At 38.5% G+C, this 22,735-nt stretch overlaps 1 protein-coding gene across 1 annotated transcript in view; it reads left to right on the top strand.

Moving 5' to 3' along the window:
- LOC103207119 (exocyst complex component 6B) overlaps positions 1–22,735 on the top strand; it is a gene marked incomplete at its 3' end in the record, with an annotated part of 605,128 nt that overhangs the window by 579,022 nt on the left and 3,371 nt on the right. The window contains exon 17 of the mRNA XM_007952665.2: positions 11,155–11,289. Within this exon, the coding sequence (XP_007950856.2) occupies positions 11,155–11,289 (135 nt within the window). The remainder of the gene's footprint in view (positions 1–11,154; positions 11,290–22,735) is intronic.

Genomic DNA, 22,735 nt, shown 5'->3' with positions numbered 1-22,735 from the left:
CCCAGGTTGATCCAACTGAACAGTGTGTTTCAGTTCTAGTACGTATTGTAACTTAAAGTCTTGTTTTTCAGACCTCAAATTATCCTTAATTCAGTCAGGAGGTACAACTGTTCCACTAGAGGCTGCTCTATGTAGGGAAGGCAGTTGAGCAGAAGTTAAGAGTATGTATCCTAAAACCAAACTGCCTGGGTTCTAATTCTGACTCTCCTTTTAATAACTTTGTCTTTGGGCAAATTGCTTTGCTTTTCTGTGAAAAAAGTAATAGTATGTGTCTCATGGGATTGTTGTAAGAATTAATGAAGTGCTTCATACAGTGCCTGTTACATAATAAACACTCAATGTACATTGTCTATTATTAGTAAGAAAGAGATCTGGATAGGCAAATGATGATTGGCAGGTCTAGTACAAAGGTGAAGTTTTTTGATTAGGAGAAGTCAAAAGACTAGAACAAGTTGTCTTGTCAAGATAAAATCATTAATTTATTACTTATACAGTGTTTATTGAGTGCCTACTATGTACCAGGAACTGATCCAACCCCTTAGGAAAAATCCATGAATAACAACAATAATAAGATAACCTTGTTTACATTCTCCTGAGGAAATCAGATAACAAATTATAAACAGAAGAAATAAGCCAATTATGTAGTATCATGGAGAGTGGTGAATGCTTTTGGAAGGAAGAAAAAGAACCATGGTAAAAGAGATCAGGAGTGTAGTGATGGTTTGTTTTAGCTCCTCAGTGCTGCTGAGAAATACTACAAGTAGGTGGCTTTAACAAGAACAGAAATTTATTTTCACACAGTTTAAAAACCAAACTCACTGCTATTGAGTCGGATCTGACTCATAGCGACCCCTCTTTGGGTTTCTGAAGCGGTATAACTATGGAAGTAGATTGCCCAACCTTCTTCCAAGGAATGGCTGGTAGGTTTGAACCGCCACCCTTCTGGTTAGCAGTCAAGTGCCTTAGACATTACACCACCAGAGCTCCTTCACACAATTCAGGAAATTAGATATCTGAATTCAAGGTGTCTGCTCTAAGGCTTTCTCAGTCCACTCTAGGGGGAATTCCTTGTTTCAGCTGTCCTAGCTTTTATATATATATATATATATATATATATATTCCTTTAACATCTCCACATGGCATCTGTATTACTCCTGCTTCTTTGTTTCTGTGCCTTAATCTGCTCCCATAAAAATGATTGGTTTAAGACACACCTTACACTGATATTGCCTCATTAACATAACAAAGAAAACTCTATTCCCCGATGGGACTATGTGCACATGTATCTGTTATTGTTTGTGCCATCCACTCAATTCTAATTTATAGCAACTATATAGGGGAGCTCTGGTAGCATAGTGGCTAAGACACTTGCCTGCTAACCAGACGGCTGGTGGTTCAAACCCACCAGCCACTCCTCGGAAGGAAGGTTGGGCAATCCTACTTCCGTAGTGATACTGCCTCGGAAACCCAAGGAGGGGTCGCTATGAGTTGGGGCCGACTCAACGGCAAAACAACAACAACAACAACATATAGAACCAAGTAGAACTGTAGAGTTTCCTAGGCTCTAATATTTATGGGAGCAGATTGCTAGGTCTTTTCTCCCATGGAACAACCTTTCATTAGCAGCTGAGCACTTAACCACAGTGTCAGCAGGGCTCCTTTCCACATGTATGTGGTTTAGGATTTACAACATATTTTTGAGGAACATAGTTGAACCCATAACAAGGTTCAAATTGGTCTTATTGGGAAGACCAAAGCCTTGAAGTTGAGTTAGCATTAAAAGTAAAGCAAAATCCTGAAAGTAGGAAAATTCTTGGTAAGTTCATGAGATAATAAGAAGCTAGAGTAACTCAAGTGGGATGAGCTAGTAGAAGAGGAGTAAGATATCACACCAAAGAGGGACCAGAGGTTCCTAGTAGGCTATTATAAAGCCTTTGGCTTTTATTCTAAGTGAAGTAGAGAGCCATTGCAGGATTTTGCTCAGTGACTTGATCTGCGTTATGTTTCAAAAGGATCATAGTACTATGGAGGGAAACAGGGAAACAATTAGGAGGGTATGACAATAATCCAGCAAGAGTTGATGATTCTTTGGTCTAGGGAGGTAGTTATTGAAGTGGTGACAAGCTATAGATTTTGAGTGAGTGTACAAGGACCATGCTTTCCTTCTGATTTAATGGAAAGGAAGAGGGAGTTTAGAGTCAAGAGTAACTCAAAGATTCTTTGACCTGAGCAACTAGAAGACCATATATTCCATAACCTGCAGTGGCAAAAACTTTAGGTAGAGATAAATTTGGAATGGGGGAAGTTTAGGAATTCAATTTTGGACATATTTTTTGCCATGCTTATTATACATACCAAAATTTGAGATGTTGAATGAGCAGTTATATATATGAATTTGAAACTTGGGAGAAAGGTCTGGCCTAGAGATAAAAATTTGAGAGTTGGCAGAATATAAATATTTTAAACCATATGAAGAGATAATGTTATGAAGAAAATGAGTAAAGATGAGGAAAAATGAGATGAAGAACTCAATCCTTTGACGGTCCAATATTAAGAATTTAGGAGAAAACCAGAACCAACAAAGGACACTGGGAAGGAGCCACCAGAGATGTAGTGAGAATAAGCAAATGCTAGAGTATGGTGTCCTGGAAGTCAAGTGAAGGAAGTATATCAAGAAGGAAAGAATGAGCAACTATGGCAAATACTGCTGATAGGTCAGATGAAGATTAAGCATTACTGTTAGATTTAGCAACTTGGAATAAATTGGACCTTGACAAGAGCATTTTTAATAGGGTGGTGGTTGGAAACTCTTGATGGGGTAGGCTTAAAGGAGAGTAAGTCCTGTACAGAAGAATTTCATGTCATTTACATAGATATGTCCCCTCAAAGAGATGGAGCTTAACTTCCCACCCTCTGAGTGTGGGTCGTACTTAGTGACTTGTTTCTAAAGAGTAGAGTATGGAAGTAAGGAAAAAGTAACTTTATAGTGAAGAAATCTGGAAAATCCTAATTTGGTCAGGTGATCAACATTAAAATAATCAATGATAAATTATGTTGATAGCATGTGTCTTCGAGGGCACATAACAACAACAGCAGCATGCATCCTCCCAAAACCCCATGAAAATAACATTAAGCAAATCTAAATTGAAATACATTTTACAAAATATCTGACCTGTACTCCTCAAAATTGTCAAGGTCATCAAAAACAAAGAAAATCTGAGAAATTGTCACAGACCAGATGAGGTTAATGAGGCATGACAACTAAATGTAATGTTGTATCTTGGATGGGATCCCGGAACAGGTAAGGAACATTAGGGAAAAACCAGTGAAATTCAAGTAAAGTATGGACTTTAATTAATAGTAATGTACCAATATTGGTTACTTTGTTGTAGCAAATGTGGCATGGTAATGTAAGGTATTAATAATAGGGGAAGCTGGGTGAGGGATATATGAGAATTCTTTACAACTTTTTTTTTTTAATTTAAAACTATCCTAAAATTAAAAGGTTATTTACATTGAAAAAAATAAAAAGAAAAAGAATGAGAAGAGAGGACTTGGAAATAGTAAGTATAAGACAAATTTTCCAGGAAGTTTTGGAAACAAGGAAATGGGATAGTAGCTGGCAGGGAAACTGAGGTTAAGAGAAAGCTTTTTTGTTTTGTTTTTAATGGGAGAATTGACAACATGTTATTTCTAGTGGGATTGATACAGTAGAGAACAAAAATTGAGATAGAGGAGAAAAGGGTAAATCTCTAGAGCGATGTTCTTGAGTGGGAGAAAGAGTTTAGGATATAATACACAATTAAAGGGATTAGTTTTACATAGTAAGACTTTGATCTCTGGTAACAGATGCAAATTAGAATATGTGTTTACAGATGGTAATAGTTGCATAGAAAGCAAGGTCTGAAAATGAAAGTGGGGATAGGAAGCAAGAGTTAAGTTTGGAGGAGAGAGAAGGTGTGAACTAGTTCTATGGAAGTATGAAAAATAGAATTGATTAGTGCTAGATAATGTGATTATCTGGTAGTATTAAGGAATACTTGTGACTAGTAGGCATGAGGGGAGCTCTGGTGGCGTAATGCCTAAGGTGTTTTACTGCTAATCAGAAGACTGATGGTTCAAATACACCAGCCACTCCTTGGAAGGAAGTTTGGGCAATCTACTTCTGTAGAAATACCATCTTGGAAACCCAAGGAGGGGTTGCTATGAGTCGGAATTGACTCGATGGCAGTGAGTGGAGTTTGAATAGACATGAAGTCAGTCTGTATTGGTTACCATTGAATTGCCCCTGATTCATGGTGAAACAGAATGAAACATTGTGTGGTCCTGCTCCATCTTTATGATCGTTGGTATATTTGAGTCCATTGTTACCATTACATCTCATTGAGAGTTTCTCTTGTTTTCTTTGGCCTTCTACTGTACCAAACATGATGACCTTTTCTAGCAATTGGTCTTTCCTGATGATGTGTCCAAAGGACAAAAGTTGAAGTCTTGCCACCCTAACTTCTGAGGAACATTCTGGTTGTATATTTTCTAAGACCAGTTTCTTTGTTCTTTTGGCAATCCACACTAGCTTCAGTACTCTTTGCCAACACCACAGTTCAAACACCAACACCACAGTTCTTCAGTCTTTTTGTGAACCAAGTTTTGCATGCATATAAGGTAATTGAGAAGATCATGGTTGGATCAGTGTATCTTAGTCATCAAATTGACATATTTGCTTTCTAAGACATTAAAGAGATTTTCCCAATGCAATATGTTCATTTGATTTCTAGACTTTTGTTTCTATGGGGATTAATTGTTGATCCAAGTAGTAAAAGATCATTGACAACTTCAGTTTCTTTATCTTTATCATGATGTTACTTACTGGACTACTTGTAAGGATATTTGTTATCTTCATGTTCAAGCATAATCCACATACAAGGCTGTAGTCTATAACCTTTATCAGTACATGCTTCAGGTAATCTTCATTTTCAGCAAGGAAGGTTGCATCATCTGTATATCACAATTTGTTAATGAGGCTTCCTCTAATCCTTATGCTCCATTCTACTTTATATAATCTGGTTTCTTGGAATATTTGTTCAGCATACAGACTAAGTAAGGTGAAAGAATACAATCTTGATGGCACACCTTTTCCAATTTTGAGCCATGCAGTATAACCTTGTTTTGTTTGAAGGACTGCCTCTTGATCCATGTACAGATTCTGCAAGAGCACAATTAAGTGTTCTGAAATTTCCATTCTTTATAATTTTATCCATAATTTGTTATGGTCTACAGAATTGAATGCTTTACATAGTTGATGAAACACAGATAAACATCTTTCTAGTATTCTTTGCTTTTGGCTAGAATCCATTTGATAACAGGAATGATATCCCTTGTGACACATCCTTTTCTGAGTCTAACTTGAACTTCTGGCAGTTCTCTGTTGATGTATGGCTGCAGTAACTTTTGAATTATTTTCAGCATAATTTTACTAGTATGTGTTATTAATGATGTTGTATAATGATTTCCACATTCCATTTGATCACCTTTCTTTGGAATGGGCACAGGTATGGATCTCTTCCAGTTGCTTGGCCAGGTGGCTGTCTTCCAAATTTCTTGACTTAAATAAATATGTGCTTTCAGCAGTACTTTCATTTGTTGAAGCATCTTAGCTGGTATCCTGTGAATTCCTGTAGCCTTGTTTTTCATCAGCACCTTCAGTGCAGCTTTTATTTCTTCTTTCTGTACCAACAGTTGTTAATCATATGCTGCCTCCTGAACTTTGACCAGTTCTTTTTGGTACAGTGACTCTATGTATTCCTTCCCTCTTCTTTTAATGCTGTCTACCTCATTCAGTTTTTACTTATAGACCCCTTCAGTATTGCAACTTGAGGCTTCATTTTTTTCCTTCAGTTCTTTCAGCTTGAGAAGTGCTGGCTGTCTTCTTCCCTTTTGGTTTTCTAACTCCAGTTGTTTGCACTTTTTGTCATAATACTTTACCTTGTATCAAGCCACCCTTTGAAATCTTTTGCTCAGCTCTTTTACTTCATCATTTTTCTGAAATCCTTTCTTGGATTTTAGGGCTTAGTGTTGAACTAAAGAGGATGATGACATTTTCTCTGGAGCAAATCAAGAATAGGACATCTATCTGTCATCATGTCTCAGTTCCACTGGAGTGGTGGGAGCAGGGTTGGAGGAAATGTGAACTCCACAGTGTACACTTTGCCTTCCTTTCTGTTAGAGGGGAGTATGATAGTTGGAGTTGTGTGTCAACTTGGCTGGACCCTGATTCTAAGTGGTATATGCAGTTGTGATGTGGTTATTCCCATGATGAGATCAGATATATATGTTTCGAGTAGCCAATATGTTGCAAGGGAGTTTCCCTAGGGGTGTGGCCTGCTTCCAGTATGTATAGGATATCTTGGGAAAATGAGACTCTTCTGTTGATCTGGATCCGTTGTGCTGCCTACAACTGTCCAAGAGTGAACAGTCCACCATTCAACCTGGTGATCTTAGAATTGTCGTCCACTGCAGTCAGCAGCCAGTATACTGCCTGCCAACCTTGAGCTCATCGGCCCCTACCGCTGCATGAGTAGGGAGGAGCTTTCGTATATAAGAAGCAACTTTGAGGAAGGTCTCCAGCTTATGGAGTGCTTGAATACCGTATGTAGCTGAGTCGTTTAGCATCCTGCCATGCTCTGTCCATCCTGGGACTTTCAATGGTCTTGAATCAATGGCCTGCTGTGTGGTTTGGTAGTATCAAGACTGTGCCTTCTCACTTGTCAACCTTGGGTTTGTTGGCCTTAGTAGCTAGCAGCTGCCTAAGTGAAGAGATTCTTCTAGTTTCAGTGGGCCGAGAGCAAGAGGCAGAGCTGAAGCCCAAGGTTGGGGGGCTTTCATCCAGCCCTTCGAGCCTGGCACTTAGAACTCAGACTTCTAACCTCCAAAACTGTAAAAAAATAAACTCCTATTTGTTCAAGCCATCCTACTTGTGGTATATTCCTGTCAGAGCGGCACTAGGTAACTAAAACAGGGAGAGAGAAACACAAACATTGTTTTTACTTCTTAATAGTTTTCAACGTTTGTCATTTACTTGTGAGAAGTGTTCATCTTACGGGGTTTTCTTTTCTCTTGTATAGTTCTCAAAGAACTTTGTATAAGAGATAACAAATATCTAATCGGTTATTAATCTGTGTCCTTGAAACAGTGTTAAGGCTGGTTTGGATTGCTGCAGTGATATATTTTTGTAAGAGAGTGGGAAGTAGGGGTTAAAAATATCATCAGAGAAGCTCTAACTCTGATAGAAGTTGATATCTGAAGTTGCTTTGTTTCATCCTTAAGTTTAAAATTACTCCCAAAGCATCTGGCTTTACATTTGTAAATGTGCTTCTAAGGATTTTGGTATCTGTCATTCAGGAGTAAGGATCACTTAGACCTCATTAACAGACAATATTCCCTCTGAAAATGACATGGTATCTGCTGTAATCCTAGAGTGTTTTAATAGTCTATTCTATGCTCAGCAATGAAACATTTCAAAAGTGACTGACAGCCAATTGATGTAATTCATGGTGATCTTTTGTGTTGACAGATCTTTAAAAAGTCATGGGAAATTACTACTGTACCCAGTGAAGCCGCCTCCTTTTTTTAAACTGCCAATATCCTGCAAAACAGGACAATTTTCTCTTTGACTGCCACTGTTTTTTTAATTCGATAACATGACACGATTCCTCCTTATTATTACGATTTCTTTTGATAGACAGAATGCCTTCCCTATAGGTAATGCTAATTTTAAAATAGAAATTTTTCAGTTCTCCAAATTAACTCTCTTACTTTTCTGACTTCCACATCAAGACAACCTTGCCAATAGCCACCTTCCCACTCAGGAAGAAGAGTGATTTAATTTAGACAACTTAAATTTTTGAAGTTATTTTAGTCCTCCTCTGAAGGAGAAACAGAATGAAAGGAAGAAGTTGATGAATTGCTTATTTTGGTGGGTAATTTTCCCTAGAGCATTCTAAAGTTAAAGACTGATTTTTTTGGTAATTTTATAGAAGATCATAATATTGTGTCCAAAACTCAAAGTCTCCAAATTCAGACTGTGGAGTGAAGAGGAAGGGGCTGCTGATCAATATGAAGTATTCTGATGAATTGTAGGGAATAAATAATACAGAGATCTAGCCCCAATATTGCCTTCACTTTTCATCTAAGAGAATATGTTAGAAGTACATCTCTAGTCTTTGTCCAAAATCATCATGTTTCTAAAGTAGCTCTTTTCCTCAGATCTTTAAGGTGATCCTTTGTTGTTGTTGTTGTTGTTAAGTGCCGTCGAATCGGCCCCGACTCATAGCGACCCCTCCTTGGGTTTCCGAGGCAGTATCACTACGGAAGTAGGAATGCCCAACCTTCCTTCCGAGGAGCGGCTGGTGGGTTTGAACTGCCAGCCGTCTGGTTAGCAGTCAAGTGCCTTAGGCACTGTGCTACCAGAGCTAAATATATATTAATATTCTACACTATGATATAGTAGGGGACCTCTGGTAGCATGGTGCCTAAGGCACTTGACTGCTAACCAGAAGGCTGGCGGTTCAAACCCACCAGCCACTCCTCAGAAGGAAGTTGGGGCAATCTACTTCTGTAGTGATACTGCCTTGGAAACCCAAGGAGGGGTTGCTATGAGTCAGGTCCAACTCAACGGCACATAACAACAACATGATATAGTAGGGGGTGCTCTGGTGATAGTGCCTAAGGCATTTGACTGCTAACCAGAAGGCTGGCGGTTCAAACCCACCAGCTACTCTTCAGAAGGAAGATTGGGCAATTTACTTCCCTAGAGATACCACCTCAGAAACCCAAGGAGTGTAAGTCTTACTGAAGTATCATTCCAGCTTTTAAATATTATTTTGAAATACCATTGAATTGTAAAAATATGTAGTACCTCCCTCATCCTCAGTTCCAATTTCTTCTTTTTGTTATTATCCCAGTCTCCCCATTTCTCATTATTTTACTAGACTAAAATAATGCTTAAATTCATTCACAGCCTTCTATGCTAAGACTTTCCTCAACTGCCACAACCCTACCACCAAATATATTCTTCTGAAAATGAAAAGCTAAATATGTAAGAAGAAAGAGAGAAAAATAAGGTTACATTTCATTCCTTTTTGATTTTCTCCTAGACTTTAGGTAATATAAACAATTTTCATATTTAAATAAGTAGTGGGTACCGTTCTTCCTGCACCCCCCACCCACACAACTTTTCTTTTTTTAGAGAATAGAATCAAAGCTCTGAGTGGTGTAGATAATGACAGACCCAGAATTTGGTACTTGAACCTAATGTATACAAACATACAGTATTCCAGGGCTGCCATTTTACGGACTTCTTATGCTAAAGAGCTGTGGTAGCATAGTGCCTAAGGCACTCCTCGGAAGGAAGATTGGGCAATCTACTTCCGTAATGATACTGCCTCGGAAACCCAAGGAGAGGTCGCTATGAGTCGGGTCCAACTCCATGGCACATAACAACAATAGCAACATAGGGTTGTTAAGAGTTGAAATCGACTTGATGGTCGTAGGTTTGCTTTGGGTTTTATGCTAAAAAACACTGTCACAAGTCATTTAGGTGATTTTAAAATCAGAAGTCAGATTACTTGGATTATGCAATCTAGAGAAAATTATTTTCCTTTTTGTTACAATAAAAAGAGAGTGATAATTATGCCCATTTAATCTACTTCTCCAGGTTGCTGGGAAGACAGTATAAGAAAATGAATTATATAGTGTTCCAAACTTTAAATCTCTGTACAGACAATGATTGTTATTCTTCCTTGATCATGTCCTCTCAAAATAATTTTTAGAATATGGTTACTATTATCTTACCAATATTTTTTAGACCTTCTTCTATAAGAGAATGGAAATAGTATTTATAACAGAGTATCTTGGTTCTCTAGTGCTGCTATAACAGAAATACCACAGATGGATGGCTTAACAAACAGGAATTTATTCTCTTACAGTTTAGAAGGCTAGAAGTCCAAGTTCAGAGTGCTGGTTCTAGGGGCTAGGTGATAGCCTCTCGACTGTGGGCTTCAGCTCTGCCTCTAGTTCTTAGGCCCATTGGAGCTGGAGGCGTCTTTCTGACTCATACAGCTACCGACTGCTAGGGCTGATGAACCCAGGCCAATAGGTAAAATGGCATACTCCCAAGATTGGCAGGCAGTACATCAGGCCACTGGTTCAAGTGCAGATACAATCCCAGAATTATCAGACAACACGGCATGGCACTGGTTCAAGTCCAGGAACTGGAGAAGAAAACTTGGCCAAATGCACAATCCAAATTATGTCAAAACGCTAGAGACCTTTCTCAAAGCTTCTCCATATATACTGGAAGCAGGCAACACCCTAATGGCAGCTCCTTTTCTGCCAATTAATGTCTCACAGCAGATTCAACCATGGAGGTGATTACAGTCTCATCATGGGGAATAATTATATCCAGTTGCCAAGACACTCAGACCCATGACCCAGTCATGTTGATATACAACCTTAACTGCCACACAGAATATTTATCCTCATGATAACTCTGTGGATTAGAAATTACTAACATTCTCAAGATAAGGAAATAGGTTAGAGAAGTTAAGAAACTTTCCTAAGATCAGTAATTTCTAACTCTTAATATTGTCATTTCATCATTTCCCTGACGTAAGTGTTCATGTTCTCTCTGCCATACCTGATGTAGTTTGTTAATACTGCAATTTTGTTAATACTGCAATTTATTCCACCATTACTGTCTGTCATGCCTAATTTTAAAGCCATTTCAAGTAGCCTTTTTCTTTTAGTAAAAATTCATTTATTAGCTAATTTGGCCAATTATTTATTGGTAAACACTATGCTAAACTCTAGCAGTTTTTGTTCTTAGTCTAGTCTTTAAACAGAAGAAAATGTGTTTAAAATCGAATGTCAAGCTCCTGTAATAGTGGGGAATACAAGATGTTTTGAGTGGTCAGAGAAGGCTTCTTGAGGAAGTTACACTTACATCTGTGCCTTAACATACTCTACAAAAAACAGATGGCCTCTGCCATAATGCCTTTTGCTTTTTATTTTGTTTTTGTACTTGCAGATTTATATTGAGTCATTCATCCTTCAGTGAATAGTCAAATATGATTCTTATATGTGTTCATTGTTTTCTAGCTTGTCCAGATTATCATCAATACAACACACTTGGAGAAATCCTGCAAATATTTGGAAGAATTTATTACCAATATCACTAATGTGCTTCCAGAGACAGTCCACACCACCAAGCTTTATGGGACCACAACTTTTAAGGTGAGAAGATCTCAGAATATAGTGACACAGATTCTGGTATGCATAGTTTGGGGCATTCTACCCAGCATGACTTTGTTTCCCCCAGGATGCATTAGTGTGATAACATGCTTTTGAGAATAAGTACTCTGGAATTTTTCAAATTCCTTCTCTACCTCCTTAGAAAAGTAGATATAAGTGTTTGTTTTTGGATATTTAAACTAAAAAAAATAATCTTAAGCTGTGTTCCCTAAACTCTTCCTTATATTTTATACATGAAAATGGCTCTTTCCTAAGTTGGCCCTCATCACAGTCAAGAATTCTTAAGAATGGCCTGGATCATCATGGTTATAGTTAACATCAACATTCCTTAAAAATTTTTAGTGGGCTGTTTTTTCCTTTCTGTATCTTGTGTCCAATTTTTTATCCTACTTTTTAGTCAGAATTTTTTACCCCTTGCTATTTGTTCTGGTTACCTAGGGCTGCTCTGACAAGAATATACCACAAATAGGATGGCCTTAGCAAACAGGAGTTTATTCTCTTACAGTTCAGGAGGCTAGAAGTCCAAATTCAAAGTGCTAGCCCCTAGAGGCTGTATGAAAGCCCCTCAGCCTTGGGGTTCAGCTCTGCCTCCTGCTCCTGGCTCACTGGAGCTAGAGGCTTTTCTTCACTCAGACAGCTGCTGGCTGCTGAGACTGATAAACCCAAGGTTGAAAGTAGAAAGGCACAGTTCCGATGTTACCAAACCACCCGGCAGGCCATTAATTCAAGTCCATTGTAAGTCCCAAGGTTGGCAGGGTATGGCAGGCTGCTGAACAACGACACGGCTACATGCAGGGTCCAAGCGTGCCATAAGCTAGAGACTGTTCCCGAGGCTTCTCCTTATTTACAGGAAGCAGACCACATCCCAAAGGCAGCTACTCAGCTGCCTGTGATAGATCCCACAATGGAGTTGATTGCCAGTCTCATCATGGGGAAGAAACACCACCAGCTATCCAGCCACTCAACCAGGCCAAGCCAAGTTAACATACAAATTTAACTACCACATTATTAAAGTTAGCAACTTTATATTCATCTCACAAGTCCTTGTCAGTAGTTTTGATCCAATGTTGCATTGAAAAGGAAATATGACACCCCTGTTCAGCAAAAGAAGGATTAATAGTAGATGAGTTTCTGGAGGGTGAGTGCCTTATTTTAGAAGATCCTTTAGAAACTATGTTATATTGCCATGTGAAGGCATTTGACTGCTAACCCGAAGGCTGGTGGTTCAAACCCACCAGCCACTGCTTGGAAGGAAGACTGGGCAATCTACTTCTGTAGTGATACTGTCTCGGAAACCCAAGGAGGGGTTGCTCTGAGTCAGATCCAACTTGACAGTAGTGAGTTTTTTTTTTAGTAACAGGGCAACACTAAACACTAAAAAGGTGGATTCTGACATGATGCCTAACTTGTATGGTTTGAGATTTTGTTATTAATGGTATTTCATTGATTTGGTTTTGAATATTCTGTATCATCCTTTTGAAATTCATAAATTGATCTCAGATACACACTTGAAATCATGATTTATGCCCCTAGTGCTGTTCACTTTTTCTCATCCTTTTGTCTCTTTCCTTTTTTAGACAGTGGTCCCTTCCACTGAGAGTAGACCTAAAAGGATAAATCATATTTAATTCATATTGCTTATTATATTTTATCAGAGAAAAAATTATTATGACCTACTTATTTTCTGTTGTAAGAAAGAATGGGATGTTCACCCAGAAAATATTTCGAATGTACTTATGTGATAAGGTCAACTGCTAGATTGCATTGCATATTAATGATGTTACATGGATTGTTTCTAATTACCTACCAAATTACTTAAAACTTCATTATACATTCATATTGTGTTCATATCATTACTTCCAAATTTTTCAATAATGTCTTATTACATTAATATATTTTAGAGAGGAAAAGACTTATTTAATAATGAGGTCCCAAGGAGCTCTGGTGGCTGAGTGCCTAAGACATTTGACTGCTAACCAGAAGGTTGGTGGTTCAAATCCACCAGCCACTCCTTGGAAGGAAGATGGGGCAATCTATTTCTGTAGTGATACTGCCTCAGAAACCAAGGAGGGGTCACTATTAGTTGGATCTGACTTGACAGCAGTCAGTAAGAATAAGGAAGAATATATGACAAGAGCTTTAAGGACTTCAAAATGACCTTAGATAATTTAATATAAATTATAATTACTCTCTGTAATTATAATTTTACCTATCAGTTTGTTGTACTGTGGCTTGCATGTTGCTGTGAGGCTGGAGGGCTATGCCTTCAGTATATCAAATACCAGTAGGGTTACCCATGGTAGCAATGAAGGAAGTGAAAACACGATTCATAAAAAAAAATGAGTTCAGCATAGAAAATTATATGGAACAAAGAAATTAACGCTACCAAAAATCACATAACAAAAATGACAGCAACAAATTCATACTTGTTGATATTTACATATTGACAAGGAACTTGTCTCTAGAATTTATAGAAAACTCCAACACCTCAACAGCAAAGGAATTAACAATCCAATTGAAAAATGGGCAGAAGACATGAATAGACACTTCACCAAGGAGGATATTCAGGTGGCCAGCAAATACGTGAAGAGATGCTCATGATCGTTAGTCATCAGAGAGATGCAAATCAATACAACAATGAGATACCATCTTACCCCAGCCCTGATGGGAAGGTTCAGTGAGACAGAAAAGAACAAAAGCTGATGGGGATGTGGAGAGATTGGGACTCTAATACATTCTGGTGGGACTGTGAAGTGATAAAACCACTGTGGAAAGCAGTATGCCAATTCCTTAGAAAACTGGAATTGGAGATACCATTTGACCTAGCAATCTCATTGCTAGGTATATAGCCTAGAGATGTGAGAGCCAGGACAGGCAAAGATAAATGCAGACCCATGTTCATTGCAGTACTACTTACAGTAGCAAAAAGATGGAAACAACCAATGTGCCCATCAGTGGAAGAATGGATGACCCAACTATGGTACATACACACAATGGAATGCTATGCAGCACTAAAGAATAATGTAAAGTCTGCAAAACACTGCATAACATGGATGAACTTGGAGGACATTATGCTTAGTGAAATAAGTCAATCACAGAAGGACAAATATAGTATTACTTCATTGTTGTGGAAGGTCAAGGAAAGGTTTATATATGGAGGGAAACTTTCATTTTTGGTTACCAGGGGTGGGAGGGGAGAAGAGGGAACACTGAAAAAAAAAAAAAGAAAAAAAAAGCATTGCCCCTTGCCACTTTAATTTTGTGTATTTCACTGCACATAAATGGTATTTCAATAAAATGCATTTAAAAAAAAATAATAACCTTAAAAAAGAGCAAAGTTGGAGAAGTTACACTTCCCTATTTGAAAACTTACTGCAAAGTAAGAGTAATCAAGATAGTGTGATACTGGCATAAGGATAGACAAATAGATCAATGGAAAAGAACTGAGAGCCCACAAATAATCCTAGGGGTGGAGGGAGATAGGCCATGAGTTCCTTTTTTAGGTGATGAAAATGTTAAAAAATTGATTGTTAAACATTGATTGTGGTGGTGGTTGCACAACATGAATATACTAGAAACTATTGAATTTGCGGCAGGGAGCAATGGCAGACAGTGCCAGTAGGAACAGGTTGGGAGAAGCCCAGGAAGTGAGCAGAGCAGTTGGAACATCTGAGGGAGAGGAACTTGTTTGTCAGTTTGTTGTACTGTGGTGGCTTGCTTATCGCTGTGAGGCTGGAGGCTGTGCCAGGAGGGATTCCTGTGGTGGACCGGTTTTGGTGCAGCTTACAGACTGAGAAAGACTTGGAAGAAGAAAGAGGTCATTTGCTTCTCAAAGAATTGGCCAATGAAAACCTTATGAATAGTAATGAAACACTGTTTGATGTATTACTGGAAAATTTTATGAATATCCCTGAAACATTGTCTAATACAGTGCCGGAAGATGAACCCCTCAGTTCGGAAGTCACTGAAAATATGCCTGGGAAAGAGCTGCCTCATCAGAGTAGAGCCTACCCTAATGATATGGATAAAGTAGAGCTTTCAGGGCCTCCATTTGCTAAAGTGACTCAATATGAGAAGAAACAGCTGAAAATATCCATTGATAATCAGAGCTTGGAACATATGAAGTATGAATCTAGGAAAATTGGAAGTTGTCAAAAATGAAATGGACTGTATCAAGATTGATAATCCTAGGCATTAGTGGGCTGAAGTGGACTGGTTTTGGCCATTTTGAATCAGATAACCATAGGATCCACTGTGCCGGGAATGACAAATTGAAGAGGAATGGTATGGCATTTATTGTCACAAAGAAGGTTTCAAGATCTTTCCAGAAGTACAGTGCTGTCAGTGATAGGATAATATCCATACACCTACAAGGAAGACCAAGAGCTCTGGTAGCATAGTGCCTAAGGCACTTGACTGCTAATCAGAAGGCTGGCGGTTCAAACCCACCAGCCACTCCTCGGAAGGAAGGTTGGGCAATCCTACTTCCGTAGTGATAACTGCCTCGGAAACCCAAGGAGGGGTCACTATGAGTCGGGGCCGACTCGATGGCAAAACAACAACAAGGAAGACCAGTTAATATGACTATTATTCAAATTTATGCACCAACCACCAAAGCCAAGATGAGGAAATTGAAGATTTTTGCCAACTTCTGCAGTCTGAAATTGACCAAACATGCAATCCAGATGTGTTGATTATCACTGGTGACTGGAATGTAAAAGTTGGAAACAGAGTTACCAGTAGTTGGAAAATTTGTCCTTGGTGACAGAAATAATGCTGGAGATCACATGATAGAATTTTGCAAGACCGATGACTTATTCATTGTTAATACGTTTTTTCAACAACACAAATGGTGGCTAAACATGTGGACTTCACCAGATGCAGTACACAGGAATCAGATTGACTACATCTGTGACAAGAGGCGATGGAGCTCAATATGTTCAGCCAAAACAAGGCCAGGAGCTGATTGTGGAACACATCATCAACTGGTCATTCACCAGTTGAAGTTGAAGTTGAAGACCATTAAAACAAGTCTGTGAGAGCCACAATATGATCTTGATTACATCCCTCCAGAATTTAGAGAGCATCTAAAGAATAGATTTGATGCATTGAACACCAATGACCGAAAACCAGAGGAATTGTGGGATGACATCAACAACATCATCCATAAAGAAAGCAAAAGGTCATTAAAAAGACAGGAAAGGAAAGACCCAAATGGATGTCAGAAGAGACTCTGAAACTTGTCCTTGAACGAAGAGTAGCTACAGCAAAGGGAAGAAATGACAAGATAAAAGACCTAAACAGAAGATTTCAAAGAGCAGCTCAAGAAGACAAAGTCAGTTATTATAATGAAAGGTGCAAAGACATGGTGCTGGAAAGCCGAAAGAGAAGAATGCCCTCAGCATTTCTCAAGCTGAAAAAACTGAAGAAGAAATTTAAGCTTTGAGTTGCAATATTGAAAGATTCTATGGGCAATATATTGAATGATGCAGGAACCATCAAAAGAAGATGGAAGGAATACACCGAGTCACTGTACCAAAAAGAACTGGTTGATGTTCATCCATTTCAGGAGGTGTGGCATATGATCAAGAACCAATGGTATTGAAGGAAGAAGTCAAAGCTGCACTGAGGGAAGTGGCGAAAAACAAAGCTCCAAGAATTGATGAAATACCCACTGAGATGTTTCAACACACAAATGCTGCACTAGAGGCACACACCTGACTATGCCAGGAGATTTGGAAGACAGCTACCTGGACAAATGACTGGAAGAGATCCATTATTGTACCCATTCCAAAGAAAGGTGATCCAACAGAGTGTGAAAATTATCAAACAATATCATTAATACCACACACAAGTAAAATCTTACTGAAGAAAATTCAAAAACAGTTGCACCAATATATTGACAGAGAACTTCCAGAAATGCAAGCTGGATTCAGAAGAGGATGTGGAACAAAGGATATCATTGCTGATGTCAGATGGATCTTTGCTCAAAGAATACCAGAAAGATGTTTGGGAGCTCTGGTAGCTTATTGCCTAAGGCATTTGATTGCTGACCAGAAGGTTGGCAGTTCAAATCCACCAGCCACTTCTGAGAAGCAAGATTGGGTGATCTACTTCCATAGTGATACCACCTTGGAAACCCAAGGAGGGGTTGCTATGAGTTGGCTCTGACTCGACAGCAGTATTTACTTATGTTTTGTTGACTATGCAAAAGCATTTGATTGTGTGGATCATAACAAATAATGCATAACACTGAGAAGAATGGGAATTCCCAAACACTTAATTATACTCGTAAGGAACCTTTACATAAACCAGGAGGCTGTCGTTTGAACAGAACAAGGGAACACTGCATGGTTTAAAATCAAGAAGGGAGTGTGTCAGGGTTGTATCCTTCCACCATTGTTGTTGTTGTTATGTGCCATCAAGTCGGACCCGACTCATAACGACTCCTCCTTGGGTTTCCGAGGCAGTATCACTATGGAAGTAGATTGCCCCATCTTCCTTCCGAGGAGTGGCTGGTGGGTTTGAACCGCCAGCCTTCTGGTTAGCAGTCAAGTGCCTTAGCCACTATGCTACCAGAGCTCCTCCATAGTTATTTAATTTATATGCTGAGCAGATAATCTGAGAAAATGAATTATATGAAGAATTATGTGGCATCAGGATTGGAGGAAGACTCATTAACACACTGCAATAGCCAGACGATACAACTTTGCTTGCTGAAAGTGAGGATTATGTGAAGCACGTACTGATGAAGATTGAAGACTCTAGTCTGTAGTAGATTATACCTCAATATAAAGAAAAGAAAAATCCTCACAACTGGACCAATAAACAGCATCATGATAAATGGAGAAAAGTTTGAAGTGTTAAAGACTTCATATTACTTCATTCTACAATCAACACCAATGGAAGCAGCAGTCAAGACATCAGATGACATTTTTCATTGGACAAATCTTCTGCAAAAGACCTTTTTCAAGTGCTAAAGAGCAACGATGTCTCCTTGAAGACTAATGTGAGGCTATCCCAAACCATGTTATTTTCAATCTCCTCTTATGCATGTGAGAGTTGGACAATAAATCAGGAAGACTGAAGAATAGTTGATGCTTTTAAGTTGTGGTGTTGGTGAAGAATACTGAGAGTACCATGGACTGCTTAAAGAACTAACAGATCTGTCCTGGATACAGTGTAGCTGGAATGTTCCTTGGAAGCGAAAATGGCCAAACTTCATCTACCTACTTCAGTCATGTTGTTAGAAGGAACCATGCCCTGGAGAAGGATATCATGCTTGGTAAAGTCTAGGGTCAATGAAAAAGTAGATGGCCCTCAACAAGATGGATTGAGACAGTGACTACAACAATGGGCTCAGGTATAGCAGGGATTGTGAGGCTGGCACAGGACTGGGCAATGTTTTGTTCTGTTGTACACAGGGTTGCTAAGAGTTGGAGGCAACTTGACAGCGCCCAAGAACAACAACAGATAATAGAGAGTCAGGGAGTTAGAATACCAGGTTCATTTATTAGTTCTGTCATATGGGGGATATGTAAAATCTACTGCTATTCTTCCCAATCAATGTTTCAAATTCTTATATCGAGGGCTTTTCAAATTATTTGAAGTCTTATGGTCAGAAATCTTTCCAAAGCATGGCTTGAGTGTTTTGTGACATTGAAAATTCTGAGGGAAAGTTTAAGACAGACAAGACACCATAGGATTGAACAGCCAGTTGAATACTTACTTAGAGAAGGAGAAGTTCTAGAGACCACTAAAGGTCATGTTGACAGTGCTTATTGGAAACACTGATTGCTTAAAACACATTGAAAGTTTATTTTTACCAGCGCTGTTTCACACCAGCTAACCCAGAACTCAGTATAAACATGGCAATTATAACAGCTACATGTTGTGTATTTTCCTAAGCTACTGTTTCCAGAAAACATTCCCTTGCAGTTGGAAACCTTTATGCTGTAAAAAGGCAAAAAGTATCAAGGTATTTTCTCGCAGAATTCTCTACTGTTGCTGCCATATGTGACATAATCAAACAGTCATTCTTAGCTTTCCTTATTCGTAGAATTTCCTCCCTCTCTTATGAAAGAGAATGAAGGACTTTATCCATTTCTTCCAGCAAAATTTTGCTTGAGTGTCTACTGTGTGACAGTTTGGTAGGGTCTTGGGAAGGAAGAGGAAAAATACTTAGTTCTTGGAGTTAGAATTTGTGTTGTGACCTACAGTGAGGACAGACACAGTATGTTCTATAAAAAACTATGCAAAAGGTACTAGAACAATACGTTAAATGCATTCCATTTCTTATCAATTCATCAAGTTTTTATGAAGCATCTTGACTGCTAACAAGAAGGCTGGCAGTTCAAACCCACCAGCCACTCCTCGGAAGGAAGGTTGGGCAATCTACTTCCATAGTGAAACGGCCTCAAAAACCCAAGGAGGTGTTGCTATGAGTTGGATCTGACTTGATGGCAGTGTGTCGGTTCTTTTTTGGTTACTGTGTACCAGGCATGTTATAAAACAATTTAACTAGTTGCTGTCAACCATGTGTTTCAGAGTAGAACTGCACTCCATAGGGTTTTCAATAAATGAGTAATTTCAATAAATGACTCTGTAAATGAGTTGGCTGAGCTTAAATTCTAGTGAGGTAGTTGCTTTGTATCAGAATTGACAGGATGGCAGTGGTGTTTTTGTTTGTTGGTTTGTTTTTAGTGGTAAGGATTAGTAAGAAAAATAAATTACCCAGATGAAACGAGAAATATAATCATTTGGATTCTATTAACATTCTAGTCAGAGAGGATTATGCAGTAGTAGGTATTAGTGTGTTCAAGGAATAGCAAAGAGTTTTATCTGGTATCTATGACTGGTAGTAGAAGTAGTAGGAGATCAGGAATCAGAGGATTTCTAGTCCCGTAGACCACAGTAAATACCTTAGATTTTATTCTGAGATGTGAAATCATTAGTAGATTGGTGGTGATGGTGACGATATGATTTATATTTTTAATGTGTGACACTGGTTGTTGTGAAAAAAAATTAACCATAGAATAATGGAGGAACAAGACAAACCTGTTCAGAGGCTATTATAGTAGTACACATAAGAGATTATGAGTGTTAGGTATGAAAGTGGTAAGATATATTTTTAAAAGTTGAGACAACAGGACTTACTGCAGAACTGGGTATGGGTTTATAAGATAGAGAGTAGGGTCAAGGATAATTTCAAGGTTTTTAACTGAGCAAACTTGATGAATGGTGGTACCATTGAGCTGTGGAATAGTGAGAGAATTGCACATTTGGGAAAAGACAGGTAGAATCAGCACTTGCACTTTTGATATGTAAGCTTGAGTGATTTAGTATAATTATCTGCATAGAGATGTTAAATAGACAGGGCAAAGTCAAAGCTAGAGATAAACATTCAGGATTCATCAGATGGCATTTAAAACCATGGCACTAGATTTTTTCTGGGAATTTAGTGTAGATAGATGAAAGGTGGGAGGATTGAGCTCTGAGAGACTTCAACATTGAAAGGTCTAGAAAAGGAGGGGACTTTTACAGAGGATGTTGTTGTTGTTGTTATGTGCTGTTGAGTCGGCCCCGACTCATAGCAACCCCTCCTTGGGTTTCCACTACGGAAGTAGATTGTCCAGCCTTCCTTCCGAGGAGTGGCTGGTGGGTTTGAACCGCCAGCCTTCTGGTTAGCAGTCAAGTGCCTTAGGCACTATGCTACCAGAGCTCCTTTTACAGAGGATGAGTTGTACTTATCCCAACTTTGGGACCTCAAAAGATGTTACAGAAAAGGTACAATTGGACTGTTTTGGGGGACCAGCAGTGGCTATCCAAACAGAGAAAGGATGAGAAGGGGGTGAGAGATATTATAAGGAAAAGTAACTTCATGTACAAAAATAAAGGGATAATATAAAATCAGGCTTATTCAGGGTAGAATAACTCATTGTCACAGGGGTGACAGCGAGAAATAGAAGTAGGTAGATGCAAACTTGCGAAGTACTTTGTTTTGTATTGATAGATAATTTGGACTTAATCCTAAAGTTTTTAATGACTTTAAGCAAGGGAATATTGCATTGGAAAAAAAAAAAATCACTCTACCTTGTGTAATTAAAAGTGAAGAAGAAAGGAAGAAATAAATAAACCACAATTACACAAAATTCAGCATCAGAGGAGAGTAAATACCTAGAATATTTTGTGCAACCCTACACTAGTAAATCTGAGAATATTAAGAAAACATATGAATAAAAATGATTCAAGAAGATATAGGAAACCCAAATTGACTAATAACCATGAAAGAAATGAGAATATTATTAAAGACTTATTAAAATTGGACAGGGTCTAGATGGTTTCACCAGTAAATTCCTTTAGGTCTTTAAGAAATAGATAATTGCTGTTTAATTTAGTAGCTATTGCAGATCATTGAGGGAGAAGGAAAGTATCTCAGTTATTTTTTGTAAAATCCACATTTTTTGTTGTTCTTATGTGCCATCGAGTTGTCTCTGACTCATTGAGACCTTATGTACAACAGAACAAAACACTGCCTGGTCCTGTGCCAGTCTCACAATCCGTACTATACCTGAGCCCATCACTGCAGCTACCGTGTTGGTCCATCTTGTTGAGGGCCTTCCCCTCTTTCATTGACCCTCCACTTTACCAAGCATGACATCCTCCTCCAGGGAATGGTTCTTTTTGACAACATGACCAAAGTAGGTAAGACGAAGTCTGGCCACGTTTGCTTCCAAGAAGCATTCCAGCTGCACTTCTTCCAGGACAGATTTGTTAGTTCTTTTAGCAACCCATGATACTTTCAGCATTCTTCACCAACACCACAACTCAAAAGCATCAACTCCTCTCTGATCTTCCTTTTTCATTGTCCAACTCTCACATGTGTATGAGGCGATTGAAAATACCATGGCTTGGGTTAGGCTCATGTTAGTCTTCCAGGAGATACCGTTTCTCTTCAGTGCTTGAAAGAGGTCTTTTGCAGCAGATTTGCCCAATGCAATACATCTTTTGAAGTCTTGACTACTGCTTCCATTGGTGTTGATTGTAGAACTGAGTAATATAAAGTCTTCAACAACTTCAGTGTTTTCTTCATCTATTGTGATGCTGCTTATTGGTCCAGTTATGAGGATTTTTGTTTTCTTTATATTCTTTTTATTGAGATGTAATCTATACAGTAGACAGACAGATAACAATGATTCAAAAAATGGAGAAAGCACAAAAATAATCTCAATAATAAAAGGCGATTATTGATATAAAAATCCAAAATAAAATATTAAATAAAATTCAGAAGTACATACAAAGAAAATAAGGATAGAAATAATGCAAAGATGATTGGTATTAGACAGTTGTTTAAAATTATTCTGTATTTTAAGAGGCAGAGCTGAAGGCCATGGTTGAAAGGCTTTCACCCAGCCCCTAGAGCCTGACA

The sequence above is a fragment of the Orycteropus afer genome, unplaced genomic scaffold (assembly GCF_000298275.1).
Source record: "Orycteropus afer afer isolate SDZICR_OR568_19922 unplaced genomic scaffold, OryAfe1.0 scaffold00354, whole genome shotgun sequence".
Lineage (NCBI taxonomy): Eukaryota > Metazoa > Chordata > Mammalia > Tubulidentata > Orycteropodidae > Orycteropus > Orycteropus afer.
The sequence above is the reverse complement of the archived record's forward strand: the minus strand, read 5'-3'. Positions and strand labels throughout refer to the sequence as shown.